The following is a 15,615-nucleotide window of genomic DNA, read 5'->3' on the forward strand; positions in this document are numbered from 1 at the left end:
AGGAGGGAGGAGAGGAAGCGGTTCTTCATCACCTCCAGATAAACACCCACAAAATAACTCCGCCCCCTCTCACACCATGTCGACTCATGTTGGTGGTTGTGGGGGAAGAAGATGATGAAGAGCTCACCTTTCCAGTGTGTTGGTATGCCACTCCTGCAGCATGAGGTCGAGGAACTCATAACAGCGTCTGAAAGTGAAGAGAAAATGTTTTAATGTGCAGAGACGCGTAAAAACCATCGGAGCACTTCCTCCGGCCTTTTTATACCCAGCTGTGTTCTGGAGGCTGTGTTTGTGTTTGTCATGTTTAAATACAACCCCAGTTCCAAAAAACAACAACAAATACAAAAAATACAAACAGAATGCAAAGGTTTCAAAATCTCATCATCCATCTTTTATTCCCAGTAGAAGATAAAAACATGTCACATGGTGAAACGGAGACATCTCACCATCTGATGGAAAAAGTTGGAAGAGGAGCAACAAAAGGCTGGAAAAGTACCTGGTACAAACCAGAAACACCTGGAGGAGCATCTGACAACTAACCAGGTTACCTGGCAACAGGTCAGTAACATGACTGGTATAAAAGGAGCATTTCAGAGAGGCAGAGTCTCTCAGATGAAAGATGGACAGAGCTTCACCAATCTGAGACAAACTGGATCTAAAACTGGAACAATTTCAGAAAAATGTTCCTCAGACTTTGAAGATCCTCCATCTACAGTGTAGAATATCATCAGAAGATTAAGAGAATCAGGAGGAATCTCTGTGTGCATGGGACAAGGCTGGATGCTGGTGATCTTCTACATTAAAAGCAGACATGATTCTCTACTGGAAACCACTGCATGGACTCAGGAAGACTTCCAGAAACCACTGTCTGTGGACACAGTTCACCCTGAAACCCACAAATGCAGGTTAAAGCTCCATCATGCAGAGAAGAAGCCAGATGTGAACAGGATCCAGAACCAGCTTCTTCCGTCTTCTCTGGACCAAAGCTCATTTAAAATGGTCTGAGGCAAAGTGGAAACCTGGATGAAGATGTGAACTAGTTTGTGGAAAGCATGGACGGCGTGTCCTGCAGACTAAAGAGGAGAGGGAGCATCCAGCTTGTTATCAGTGGACAGGTGAAAAGCTGCATCTCTGATGGGATGGGGCTGCATTAGTGCCTATGGCGTGGGCAGCTTCCACATCTGTGAAGCTCCATCAATGCTGGAAAGTACATGGAGGTTTTAGAGCAACATCTGCTCCCATCCAGACAACGTCTCTTTCAGGGAAGGCACTCGCTGATCTTTATCTTTAAGTGTCACCTCTGAGCTGTAGCTGCTGCATGAGAAAACCTCTCATTTCTACCAGTAACGGGGTCTCCTTACCTTCTTACTGCAACTGATTTGGAGGTGCAGTTACTGGTGATGATGGGGATGAGACGTGGGTAGTGTGTGTGCTGGAAGAGAAAAACACAAACTTGAGTTTAAGAGACCAGATGACAGTTAAAGCTGCTGGTTTATGGATCTCTCACCCTGAGGATGAGGCGGATGGCGGCCCCCCCTGACGTGGCCATGACTTTGGCACTGTTGGGCACTAGATTCAGCAGGGTAGGCATGACGCTCTCAGCTCCGTGGTCGAACTTGTTACCCAGAACTGACGACAAATGTCTGACAGAGAGAGGAAGACACACCGACACAGTGAGATCCTGACTGGAAAATACATCACATATCTCATGGTTGTCCCGTGTCGTTTCCTCTGCTAGGACATCTATTCATCACCTCGGTGCTCTTTAAATGTAAATCTGCTGTTCCACCCCATCAGGGTTAGAATCAGGATGACGGATGTTTTTATCTGCTGCTTGTTTCACACCCCAGTAAGACTGATGTTCATTAGCTTAAGTTATATTCTCAGAGCGAAACTTCATCAGTTCCACATGGAAGTTAATGTCAGTGCTGCTGATGGAATCCACCAGGACCGTTTCAGCTGATTAGAAACCTGATTAGAAACTGGAGAAAACCCTCCATTAAATCTCATGTGTTCAGGTTTCCATCTTATTTGTAACCAACTCAATGTTCCATCCAGGCAGGAAGAAATGTGGACAAGTTCCAACCCGGTCTGGTTGGTGGCAGAGGGGAAACCTGGTCTTACCCCAGAGTGATGCAGGCCTCGCGGACCACCTGGGAGCGCAGGTCTTTAGTGGACAGCTTAAAGGGCGCCTCCAGAAGCCGCAGCTGCTGAGGGAAACCTTCATACTCAGCAGCCCCTGCCAACACGAGTGAACGGACCTTCTTCAGCTGGAAGAGATGGAAGAGCAGAAGAATGAACCTGTGCTCCGAGTTGATGAGCTTGTACTTGGGAGGAACAGGACTTACCGCCAGCACCCGGTGCTCCCAGTCATGTTTGTCATCAGACAGCATTTCTCTGATCTTAGTCAGCTGATCCTCCAACTCCCTGTTAGAGTAGATCTGTGGGAACAGACACAGATATCATGCCCAGGGCCTCGCTTCTCTGCCTTCCCCACACTTCTGCTGGAGTTTAAACTTAGCCGAGGCTGAGGGGGTTATGGAAAGCAAACAGAGACATGGCTGAAAGACTTTTAGAGCAGCTGTAATAGGGGGACCATTTTCCCTGCTGCACCGCTAAACTTGCAGCGGAGCAGCTGTTACTGGAGATGCTGAGCGCTGAATATGGGTGGAGAAAGTTCAGATAGTGAAGCTGCAGCAGAGGCTGAACGTGAAGACGTATCGGTTGTCTAGAGATACTTTGGCTTTAAAAGTTTGGATGTGGACCAAACTAATAGCTGCTGAAGATGATGTCCAGATGAAGAGTTCAACACTAGCAATCTGCTGCACCACCTTAGCTGCTAACACGCTTTGGAGAACCAAAAATGTCTGAAATAAGATCAGCGGCCTTCACATCCTCAGGTAAAACTGGAAAAGATGGAGGACGTTGGAGTCATTTATGTCATTTATGGACGTGTTTGCTAGAGGTTCTGATTGAAATCAGTTGGTAGGACATCGTCTTCTATGCAGGAGACCAATGTTCGATTCCCCCAAGGGACAAATATTAACACCTTCCAGTTGGGTCCTTTGGCAAGACCCTTATCACTACTGTCTGACCATTGTAAGTCGCTTTGGATAAAAGCGTCTGCTAAATGACTGTAATGTAATGCAATGAGAAAAGAAGAGGTGGATGGAGAAAACCACCATCATTACTCGGTCTGTCCTGGTGAAGAAGGAGCTGAGCTGAAAAGAGAAGCTCTGGATTTACAGCTCCTATGGTCACCAGCTTTGGGAAGTGACCAAAAGAAGCAGATTATGAATATAAATGTCCTCCTTAGGTTGTCTGGACTCTCCCTTAGAGAGAGAGAGCCAGACATTCCCAGCAGACCCTCACAACACGCTTGGGTCTGCCAGGCCTGACCAGCATCCTCCCCCACCATCTGAGCCAGCTCACCACCAGGTGGTGATCAGCTGACAGCTCCGCCCCTCTCTTCACCCGAGTGTCCAGAACATGCGACGACACGATTACCAAGTGGATCATCGAACTGCGGCCTAGAGTGTCCTGGTGCCAAGTGCACATGTGGACACTCTTATGTCATGATTCATCTAACGGGGTTCAGATTTCCCAGCCGTCCCTGAAGGCATTCTCCCTCCAGCACAAGCTCCGATTACTGATGCGCTCCACCTGCGCTATGCGCTTTAAATACCAGTGTGTGACAACTCTTCTCTGCCAGATCGTCTTGGTTCTTCCCTGCACGTATCCAGCCTTTGTTTTCCTGCCTGTCTGCCTGCTGTTGACCTTGTATTTCTGGACCTGGATATTCGTCTCTGCCCGCTCCCTGACTGGTAACTTAACCTTGTTTATTGATTAGACCTCCTGGATTACTGACCTCTGGATTGCTCTCAGGATTTGGATTCTGGATCACGGACTTGGCTTTTCTGCCCTGATGGAGAAACATGGAAGCGCCCGCCGCTGCCTTCCTCCACTCGGACTCCCTGATCTCCGCCAGTGACATCATTACTAACCTCTTCTTTATTCAGCAGTTGCAATCCCCACTCCAGCGGGATCCCGCCAGGTTCCTCTGGTCCTGTGCCTGGTGCTCACTCAACACCTCACACTGGACGCACAACAACACCTGGTACATGGAATCATATTATCCTGCATCATAACCACCAACTTCCTGGCTACTAACACCTGTTCTCTTACCCCTACAGAGGAGCTGACCAAGCGTGACCTGATCTCACGTCTCATCTTATTCACATTGTTCAATAAAACTCCTTTACCTATCCCTGGGTTATATTGAGTCCAATCTCCGGGCCCGTGACACTCTTATGCCTGAACAAGGTGTTCGTTATGGACAGTCCATGATAAGCACAGAAGTCCAACAACAAAACACCCCTCTGATTCAGATCAGAAGGGCCATTCCTCCCAATCACGCCCCTCCAGGTCTCGCTGCCATTGCCCATGTGAGCATTGAAGTCCCCCAGCAGAATGAGGGAGTCCCCGGAAGGAGCGCTCTCCAACACCCCCTCCAAGGACTCCAAAAAGGGTGGGTACTCTGAACTGCTGCCTGGTGCATAAGCACAAACAACAGTCAGGACAACAGGTGGAGGGAGGCTACCCTTTCGTCCACCGGGGTAAACCCCAACGTACAGGCGCCAAGTTGGGGGGGCAATAAACATGCCCACACCTGCTCGCGCCTCTCACCGGGAGCAACTCCAGAATGGAAGAGGGTCCAGCCCCTCTCAAGGACAGTGGTTCCAGAGCCCAAGCCGTGTGTCGAGGTGAGTCCAACTATAGCCGGAACTGTTCAACCTCACGCACCAGCTCAGGCTCCTTCCCCGCCAGAGAGGTGACATTCCACGTCCCTAGAGCTAGTTTCTGCAGCCGAGGATCAGACCGCCAGGGCCCCCGCCTCTGGCAGCCGCCCAGCTCACAATGTACCCGACCCCTATGGCCCCTCCTTCAGGTGGTGAGCCCACGGGAGGAGAGGCCCATGTCACCCTTTCGGGATGAGCCCAACTGAGCCCCATGGGCAAAGGCCCGGCCACCAAACGCTCCTTCCCCCCCCTGCAGGCCTGGCTCCAGAGGGGGGCCCCGGTGACCCACGTCCGGGCAAGGGAAACCCTGGTCCTTCCTTTGTCGTCTTCATAGGGGTGCTTTTGAGCCACCCTTCATCTGGTCCCTCACCCTAGACACCTGTTTGCCATGGGTGACCCTACCAGGGGCAGGGCTCCAGACTGCGACCAAATGGTGGCATTTTGCATCTAAAATGTGAGACAGTGCGAGTGAATTTTTTCATCTTCTCTACAATGGCGACCGATACATTTGTTGGTCTTTTTCTTGTAGTAGTTATAATTGAATTAATTTAGTCACTAACAAACTTCTGCTCCCCTCTTCAGCCCAGTAGTTCAGTAATAACAAATTAGTTGCTGGTTTGCCGACTCAAACTTCAATAGGAGAAAAGGAGACGAACACCAACGAAGAAGACGACAGCCAATGTGTGTGTGAGCGGGGATGAACGACCTCTGTGATTGGCTTATGTGTGGAAAGAGGCGGGCAACACACTACTTATAAACTTAAACTATTTCTTTAAATAAACACAGAGTTTGTAGTCATCCACAAATCATTCTTGTCACACAATCATCATGTAATCATTGATTATTTTTTATTTTAAGCTCTTTTTAAACAACATCAAAATCAGAAAATTTCAGCTCAGGACGTAGTCCGTTCCATAACTTGACCCCCAAAACTGAGACACGTCTTTTTTCATATTTGTCCTTGACTTAACAAATCGTAAACATAAAACGTCCTCTCTAATATTTGTAAAACATGTTTTAATGCTACTTGGAACTCTAATATTCAGCACTCGAAAGACAATTTCCATTATTTTTGAAAATAATGTAAATAAAGTAATGTAAGACATTACAACGTATGAAAGTTTATTAGTTGATTCATAATAGTTTTCTTTATTATCCTAATAGCTTTATCTGAAGTTTTATAACTGGTTCTAAATTTGTTTTATATGTGGTGGATATCTGATCTGATTTGATAAGTTCTGTCTTCTTGTTTTGTATTAGTGCGACAAGTAAGATGTTTTTTTAATGTTATGTCAAATGTAAACATTGTAATTCTGAATTTATCGTTTCAAGTTTTAATCACTAATACAGTGAAAATGAGAGGAAATGTGAATATTTGCTATGCAAGGTGATTTTAGTTTGCGCCCCTAAATTATCTGTTTGTGCTCCTAAAATGTTTAAGTTGGGGCCACTGTGCTCCTCGTAAAAATGGAGCCCTGATGGGCATAAAGCCCCCGACAACATTCCTCTGCTTTTAAATGCAAATGGTTAACAAACCTGGACCGATGGCACATCTTCGAAGGCTTTGATGAAATCCTCTTCATCCACAGCTCCTGCACCGGCTTCTTTACCTGAGAGAGAAAAGCAGTCAGGTACGCAGCTGCAGGGAGGAAGAGTCTGAGCTCTTCATCAGTCATGTGACCTGGCGTCTAACCTGGGAACTTTGTGGAGGAAGCAGAGCTGGGTCTTCTCACAGAGCTCATCACAGTCCTCCTTCCACCAGGGGGTGCTTTGGAGGATGAAGAGGAGGAGGACCTGCCTCCATCCACAGAGTCCTCATCCTCAAAGTTCTTATCTGCAAAACAAACAGAGGAAGAAGAGGATGAAGGCTGTGAATCATGGAGAAGGGTGAGGCAAAGCTGTCAGGATCAATAAGGCATCATTCAGACTCAGAGATGCAGATCCTCCCATTTAAATGCATCATCATCATCTTCAGTCAGCGCGAGTCATCTCTGTTTGTCCTGGGAGGAGGTGGTGTGTACGTTTCCCATCATCTTTCCATCCATCTGACTCTAATCTGGTTTAGCAGCTTCACTCCCTATCCCCTCCCTGTCACCTGCCAACGTGACCATTCGCACGAGGGATTAGCCGGGGGCACCTGAAGCCCACCAGCAGCTGAGCCGACGTTCGGTCTGAGGATGTTCAGAGAAAACTGCAGCTCAGGATGGAAGCAGGACGTTCCAGATTTTATAAACACCGCTGTCATCAGTACACAGCCATTAACACCACGACTCAGCAAAAAACACGGAGAGCAGAGCAACAGGTGAGGAGATGAAGAGGATGAAAGCACTCAGAGAAACAGCAGCGTGAGGAGAGGGTGATGAAGAGGAGGAAGAGGAGAGGTAAAGCATCGTTCTTACTAGCGCAGATTTTCTTGCACATCAGCCTCCTCAGCATCTCTCTGCTTTCTAACACACTCTCCCAACAGGGTGTGATGATGATGATGATGTTGGACTGTAGACACTCTCATGACAAAAAGAGGCGGGGCTTATTGCTGTGAGGTCGCCGGATATATCCTCACTACCATCACCTCTAATAAAATGCAGTCAGGAATATCTGGCTTCAGAAAAAGTGTAACACATTAAAGTCAACAGCTCAGAAAAATCTGTTTTACAGTCAAACTTAAATCACCAATAAAACCAGATGAGATCAGAGGCAGACACAACGATCAGACCAAAGTAATCAATCTGCTGCTCCTGGTGCTGATTTCTGGACCTGGATCTGGCTAAATATCCGACTAAGGCCAGACAGAACTCACTAAACAATGTTTAAAAAGGATTTAGGTCAGGCATCTGCTCCAACTGCAGCTAAATCTTTTTTAAATATGGGCGCCGTGGCTCAGTGGGTAGAACGGTCGTCTTGTAGCCTGAGGCTTGCCGGTTTGATCCTGGTCATGTTGAGGTGTCCCTGAGCAAGACACCGAAGCCCACATTGCTCCTGATGGGTCGTGGTTGCGCCTTGCATGGCAGCTTCCGGCATCAGTGTGTGAACGTGTGTGTGAATGTGACGTATAATGTCCTGTATAATGAAAAGAAACTATAACGATGCTCAAAGAGAAGCTCAGTATCCATGTTCCTTAGCGCTGACTAAGCTAGCGTGGCATGATCAGTTTCATCTAGACAGGAGGCTAGCAAGGCTGCTAGCTGGTTTTAAAGTAGCAGCAGCATGAAAATGTGGAGAAATATATAAGAAGAATGTTTTTTTCTCATACATGAAAGTCGAGCTCCACCACTGGGCCTACAGAGCAGCTGGTTATTGATCTGAGTCAGGGGACCAATCAGAGCTGCAACGTGAGATGAGAGCTTCAAACACCCGCTCAGAAACATGCAGATAAAAATAAGCACACATGAGGGTGATGGCGGCCTCTCCGGGACGGTCCAATGAGCCACATCTTTACTGGAAATGAGACTATCAGTGTGAACGCACCCCTGTCCACATGTTGACGTCTGCAGACAGAAACAGAGAGATTCATCCCCTGAGACAAGATCCGAAGAACAGTCGGATTATTTCATCCAGCAGCTTTTACATCCTCCTTCACTAATTCAGTCACATGAAGAACAGACGGTGAGTAAAGCTGATGTACAACAGCTCATCTGTTTATTTAAACCAAACCCCTCTGAACACTCCGTGTTTTTATTCAACAGCCCGATGAAGATAATAACATCATCATCATCAGTTCTGCAGCAGAACCCAGTTCAGGGTGGTTAACAATCAGTAGACAGGTTTACAAACCAGACCATCATCAGGATGTTTGGACAGCACTAATAATATACAAAATGAATGAAGCTGATTTCAGGCGAGCGTAGCGTAGGAGACAGTCACCATGCTTTGCCTCCATCATGATAAAGAAACAGTTTTCTTAGAAACTCTGGAGCTGGACAGGTCACCAGTCCATCCCGGACGGACAAACAGCCACTCATGCTCACACTCTAACCCTAACCCACAAAGAAAGGCTCCAGCTGAGGTTTAAACCTGCAACCTTCCAGGTTCAGGGAGACAGAGCTGACCGCCACACGCCCTGCAGCTCTGCTGTAGCGTCGTTGTACTGAAACTGTCAATCAAGGCAGAGAAGAGCCGAACAAGCCCACACACTCCTTCGGTCTCTTTTAGAAAACACACGTAGGATGTAAACTAAAAGTGTTCGCAGACTTATTAACCCACGTGCACACACACCTGCAAGCTATTTCCCCTTTTTAGATCAGACTACTTGGAAATGTGCGCACCTGAATCGGTGTCATGGTACTTAGGCTGGGGTTGATATTTCCCAGCCGTCCCTGAAGGCATTCTCCCACTTGCTCTGATTGCTGATGTGCTCCACCTGTACTGTGTCCTATATAAACCTGAGTTTATCTGCTTCTCATTGCCAGATCGTCTGTGTTTACTTCAGCATGTTTCTAGCCTGATCTCCTGCCTGCAGAACTGTTACCTCCTGAAGCTTTTGCTCCTGCCTGCCCCAGTCTGGTAATTCTGTCTAATTCTTGTGTGGATTTTTTGGCACCCTGACCTTTTGAACTGTCTTTTAGGATTGGATGTGGATTACAGAACTTGTTGCTCCCCTTTGGATGGATTGGATGATTTATCTGGACGTTTTGGAAGGCTCAGCCCAAATTGGAAAACCCAGCACTATTTAACAGATTGGTTATACTAACACTGTTTCTGGTTCAGCAGTCCCAACAGCCCCCGGTGGAGTTCCCCATTGACGCCCTCTCACTTTTGGCTTCCATCTCCTCTGCTGGTACGTGGTCATCATACCTTGAACATTCCCTTCAGATCGCTCTGGTTCTCATCCCTGTTCTCCTACCTTCACAGGCAAGCGGACTGACTAACCAGATTCTGCAACCCTGGAAACGTTCTCATTACTGTAATAAATCTTATTCATCCAATCCTCAGCTCTCTGACATTTATTGAGGGTCTGGTTTGCTGAACTGTGACCATAGCTCTGATATCCCGCCCTGAACTCGCCCAAACCAGCTGGTCCATGCAGAGCACGACGTGAAGGCCGCTGCATATGTAGAGGCTGCTGATCAAAGAGGAAACCATGGCAACAACATGCTCGTTGGTGACGCCGAGGAAAGCAATGTTTGGAGGCAGCAGAGGCACAAGTAGAAGAAAATGCTGAGAGCAACGTGGAGATGTGGTGCAGACTTTCAACCCAGAATCTAATCGCTTGTTCTTTTATTCCATTTCTGACATTTTCTGAAGATGTAATTAAAATCCGTCCAGAACTTTGAGTCTTGTTGCAGAAAGACAGACCAGCGTGCCGAATACACGACCTCTGCTTCAGCAGAACTAGTAGAAAGACGTGGTGCATGTGGACGTGATCGAGTTCTGACCGAAGCTTTACTCCAAACACAAAGTTCAGCAGCATTGAGGTGCAAGAGGGAACGTAGAGTTACAAGGCGTGAGGCGATGAGAGCACGGACCACCGTCTAAGTGTCCACACAGCGGGGGTGATCTCTGAAGCCCCCTCACAGGAGCAGGACTTTACCACAGCCTTGAACGTGAGTCCAGTTTTAGGCTGTGGTCCATTTTCACACCTGATTTCTCAACGAAATATGAACTGGATCACCTTTAGGAAACCATGTGCAGGCTCAGTGGCCTGGTCAGAGCGATTTTACCACGAAGACGAGGCTGTGTGACCGTTTGTGTCCAGCAGGTGTCAGCAGATGAACAGCAGCAGGATTCAGACCCATTAAACTGCTCTGAGATGAGATGAGATTTACATCATGGGGGATTTTCTCCTCCCTCGCTGGGACCACGAGCCGTCTCCCTCACAAAGCAAAGCTCTCACACGAAGATGTTTCTGCTCCAGAGGAGGGGTCGAGAGGAGAGGGACTCCAAAAACTAAAAATCTCTCCTTCTGTGCCTCATTGTTTGTTCCTACACTTCTTCGGTTTGATGGTTTCCTTCCCAGGTCTTCCTGGGGGATCGGGTCCTGACTGGACCTGGATGTGTCCCGGGGTGGGTTACATAACCGACAGACCACTGCAGACCAGCATTATGACAAAGTCTTGTTCTGCTGACCAATCAGAACATTTACTCTGGAATAAAGCAGGCTTTGGATCTGAGTCTTTGACCCACACCAGTTTACCCTTTTCTAAAGTCTTAATAATGTCATGACTTAGCAGACATCAGGTAAAGAAACCATTTGGTTTGAGTCACTTTTTCTCAGAGCAAAGAGCAGCTACACACAGAGACTCATCCCAAGCTGGACAGCAAACACACGAACAAGCTTCAGACTGTCCTTAAACAAACCGGATCAAAAATGTTTGATGAGCTGGGAGCAGAAAGATTAACATGTTTTACCAGATAAATGTCTGAAATACTAGAGATTTAAGAAAAGAAAAACTATAGTTTCAGTACCAGGAAAGAAAAAGGAAGATTTAGTTGATTCAAAGTGAAAGAAATGACTCATTCAGGGTAAAAGCTCTGAACAGTCAGGTTGTGGCAGCCATGTTTGTTCTGAGGACCATGAGTCAGCATACCTCAATGCTGACTCATGGCAAATACTGAATGTTGGATAGATGTAGATATTTATCCTGATTTTCAGCTGATAGATCAGCTGATTTGATTGACTTTTGTTTATTGTTTTCTTTCTGGTGTGCTAAAGCAGATCCTCTACCAGCCAGAACTAAACACCGGCGTCCAGCAGCAGCAGCTCCGGTGGCTTCATCTCCAGCTGGAAAACCTTCTGCAGGATGTTGTTGAAGACCTGCAGCCTTGGAGGAACGAGGAAGCCTCAGTTTTCAGAAACCTGACAGGTTCAGACATTTGGTCTCATGTCTTTCTTTTTCTTACTTCTTCTTTTGGACTGAATGTTGCCCTTTTATGACCCAAGTTGTAGAACTTTTCTTTGGACAAACAAGTCAGAAAAAATACATTCACAACAAAGGATAAATGTTCAAATGTTTTGCACTTTGAGGTCCATCTTTTGTTTCCTACCTCAGATAGTTTAATAATTCTTAGTAAAAAATTCAAGCCAGTTTTCCTCATGTTTTATCCTGCAGGAGTGGAAGCTGCAGCTGCTACAAGCGTGGACTGAAAGGGTGGAACAGCAAGAAAATGCCAAATTCGCAGCAACATACTGAGAAAAAGAACTATGAACTAGTTCATTATAAGAACTGTGAACTTAGTTAAACAAATTTAATTATGAACTGAACTAGTTCATTTTAAAATGTGTGAACTGAACTTTGAACTAGTTCACGTTCATGTAGAAAATGAACTTTCCAGACCCTCCCTGACGTGCTAGTAAGGGTTTCTGTTCAGAACCAATCACAGGGGTCGTTGTTCAACGCCTACATGGCAGCTGATTCCCCACACACTTACTCAGTCATTTAACTGATCTGAATTAAAGAGTCCATCTAGATCACAGTATTTCCAGGATAAAAAAGGAAAAAATTCTAATTTACCAGTTTTTTGTTTAATGTTGTTGATTTAGAAAAGAGAGCTTGTCCCGGTGGATGGATTCCGCTTCCATACAGCAGAAAGAGCTTAGAAAAACAAAAACAAAGCTAATTCTGTCCAAGCAGCAGTGAGCGACAACCCTCTTCAGAAAGACCCTGAAGCATCATCTGTTTTCACAGCCTTGTTGAGATAATCGGTGCAGTGTAGATCAGCCTGGCCTGCTTCCAGAGAGGCCTAGAAAACACTGTTTAACCCCGACTGGCAGACAGAGAGGACTCATTTATCCTGACAGGCTGCATCAGAAGACAGGCCCTCATTTAGGATGCCGGCCCACTTGTCTCCCATCATTTCTGTCCCCTCTTTGTAACAGACCCCCCCAAACTCACAGTATCTCATCTGTTCACTCATTAACCCAAAGTCATGCCTCCGTATCTGCGGCGTTCCAGCTGAACAGAGGACCTCCCTCCGCTCGTTGATCCACCCCATCCGGTGGAAACCTCCAGCAGAGGTCATGATTCTCCACATGACTCCGGTTCCCTCATCTATCCGCCATCCGAACACGGATCTGGCAGCATCTCCAGCATCAGAATGAGTCCATGCAGGAATTTACCGCCAGAAAGCAGCTGACCTGCACACACAAACTTTCTCAACGCCCACACACATTTACCTGTACAAATAATTATTAGCTTGTAAGTAATCCTTTGTTAATTTAAATAAACACTTGTAGCTTAACTGGGTTCACAAAACCACACCTGTGACAGGTGAGACCTGATGTCATTAGATGTTCCAGACTCTGGGCTTTTAGAAAGCTGAGCTGATTGGTCAAATCTCAGATTGGCTTCAGCTTTCCCGCTGGAGTTCTACTGGAGTTCTGCTGAGATCTGCTCAGTTCTGCTGGAGTTCTGCTAGGAACTGCTTGGTTCTACTGGGTTCTGCTGGGATCAGCTCAGTTCTGCTGGAGTTCTGCTAGGAACTGCTTGGTTCTACTGGGTTCTGCTGGGATCAGCTCAGTTCTGCTGGAGTTCTGCTAGGAACTGCTTGGTTCTACTGGGTTCTGCTGGAGTTCTGCTAGGATCTGCTTGGTTCTACTGGGATCTGCTAGGTTCTGCTGGGTTCTGCTGGAGTTCTGCTAGGATCTGCTTGGTTCTGCTGGGTTCTGTTTGTATGGAGCCCATTCCTGCTGTGCGAGTTGTTCTACTCTTAATGTTAATATCTTGTCCTCGCATTCTGTTGCCTGAAGTGTCCTCGTGTCTTTCTGAGGACTTCCTTGCTTGGACCTTGCCTTCGTAAAATAACTCTGTTAAATGAACTTGTTTTTGCCTGAAATCAGCCACTGAGTCCTCCTGCTAAACAGAGCTGTGACACCAGGTGATTTCTCATCAGCTGTGTTACCATATATAGTCAACAAGCTTGTTTCTGGATGTAGATGACCAGGAAGGACAGGAGCAGGTGATCTAGAAAGTGTGGGATTGATCATGATGACACCATGACGACAAACCATGGACCCAGGTTTCCCTTGCCCGGATGTGAGTCACCAGGGCCTCCCTCTGGAGCCTGGCCGGGCCTTTGCCCATGGGGCTTGGTCAGGATCAGCCCGAAAGAGTGACATGGCCGCCGCTCCCCCTCCCGTGGGCTCACCACCTGCAGGAGGGACCATCGGGGTCGGGTGCAGTGTGAGCTGGGCAGCTGCCAGAGACTAATCCTCGGCTGCAGAAGCTAGCTCTAGGGACGTGGAATGTCACCTCTCTGGCGGGGAAGAAGCCCGAGCTGGTGCACAAGGTTCCGGCTAGATATAGTTGGACTCACCTTGACACACGGCTTGGGCTCTGGAACCACTGTCCTTGAGAGGGGCTGGACCCTCTTCCATTCTGGAGTTGCTCCCGGTGAGAGGCGCCGTGCAGGTGTGGGCATGTTTATTGCCCCCCCAACTTGGCGCCTGTACGTTGGGGTTTACCCCGGTGGACGAAAGGGTAGCCTCCTTCCGCCTTCAGGTGGGGGGACGGGTCCTGAATGTTTGTGCGTATGCACTAAGCAGCAGTTCAGAGTACATACCCTTTTTGGAGTCCTTGGAGGGGGTGTTGGAGAGCACTCCTTCCGGGGACTCCTTCGTTCTGCTGGGGGACTTAAATGCTCACGTGGGAGATGACAGCGAGACCTGGGGGGGGGGGGGGGGGGGGCGTGATTGGGAGGAACGGCCCCCCTGATCTGAATCAGTGGTGTTTTGTTGTTGGACTTCTATGCTCGTCATGGACTTTCCATAATGGACACCTTGTTCAGGCATAAGAGTGCCCACATGTGCACTTGTCACCAGGACACTTTAGGCCGCAGTTCGATGATCGACTTTGTAGTCGTATTGTCAGACTTGAGGCCTCATGTCTTGGACACTCGGGTGAAGAGAGGGGCGGTGCTGTCAACTGATCAACACCTGGTAGTGAGTTGGCTCAGATGGTGGGGAAGGATGCAAGTCAGGCTTGGCAGACCCAAGTGTGTTGTCTGCTGGGAACGTCTGGCACAGTCCCCTGTCAGAATGAGTTTCAACTCCCATCTCCGGAAGAGCTTCAACCATGTCCCGGGTGAGGCAGGGGACATTAAGTCTGAGTGGGCTGTGTTCCGTGCCTCTATTGTCGAGGCGGCCAGCCGCAGCTGTGGCCGTAAGGTCGTCGGTGCCTATCGTGGCGGTAACCCCCGAACTCGTTGGTGGACACCGGCAGTAAGGGATGCCGTGAAGTTGAAGAAGTCATCCTATCGGGCCTTTTTGGCCTGTGGGACTCCAGAGGCAGCTGATGGGTATTGGTAGGTTAAGCAGAACGGGGCTTCGGCGGTCGCTTAGGCAAAAACTCGGCCATGGGAGGAGTTTGGAGAGGCCATGGAGAGTGACTTCCGGACGGCTTCGGGGAGATTCTTGTCCACCATCCGGCGACTCAGGAGGGGAAAGCAGTGCTCCGTCAACACTGTGTACAGTGGGGATGGGGGACTGCTGACCTCGACTTGGGACGTTGTGAGGCTGTGGAGGGAATACTTTTGTGTGGTTTTCGTCCCGGTCGTGGAACAGTGGATCAGCTCTACACCCTCTTCAGGGTCTTTGAGGAGGCATGGGAGTTTGCTCAACCACTCTACATGTGCTTTGTGGACTTGAAGAAAGCACTTGACAGTGTCCCCCGGGGACTCCTGTGGGGGGTACTCCGGGAGTGTGGAGTGCTGGACCCCCTTGTACGAGCTGTCCGGGGCCTGTACGACCGGTGTCAGAGTTTGGTCTGCATTTCCGGCAGTAAATCAGAATGGTTTCCAGTGCGGGCTGGACTCCGCCAAGGATGCCCATTGTCACCGGTTCTGTTCATAACTTTTATGGACAGAATTTCTAGGTGCATCTGAG

The 15,615-nt window shown here is 48.1% G+C and overlaps 1 protein-coding gene across 29 annotated transcripts in view; it reads right to left on the reverse strand.

Moving 5' to 3' along the window:
• clasp1a (cytoplasmic linker associated protein 1a) overlaps positions 1-15,615 on the reverse strand; it is a 122,267-nt gene that overhangs the window by 59,913 nt on the left and 46,739 nt on the right. For all 29 annotated transcript variants that reach the window (XM_042000760.1, XM_042000757.1, XM_042000751.1 and 26 more), the window contains 7 exons: positions 6,493-6,633; positions 6,336-6,409; positions 2,349-2,441; positions 2,125-2,270; positions 1,508-1,643; positions 1,362-1,432; positions 128-187 (listed from right to left, as the gene is read on the reverse strand). In XM_042000760.1, the coding sequence (XP_041856694.1) occupies positions 128-187; positions 1,362-1,432; positions 1,508-1,643; positions 2,125-2,270; positions 2,349-2,441; positions 6,336-6,409; positions 6,493-6,633 (721 nt within the window). The remainder of the gene's footprint in view (positions 1-127; positions 188-1,361; positions 1,433-1,507; positions 1,644-2,124; positions 2,271-2,348; positions 2,442-6,335; positions 6,410-6,492; positions 6,634-15,615) is intronic.

Source organism: Melanotaenia boesemani, chromosome 12, assembly GCF_017639745.1.
Source record: "Melanotaenia boesemani isolate fMelBoe1 chromosome 12, fMelBoe1.pri, whole genome shotgun sequence".
In the NCBI taxonomy this organism is placed as follows: Eukaryota; Metazoa; Chordata; class Actinopteri; order Atheriniformes; family Melanotaeniidae; genus Melanotaenia; species Melanotaenia boesemani.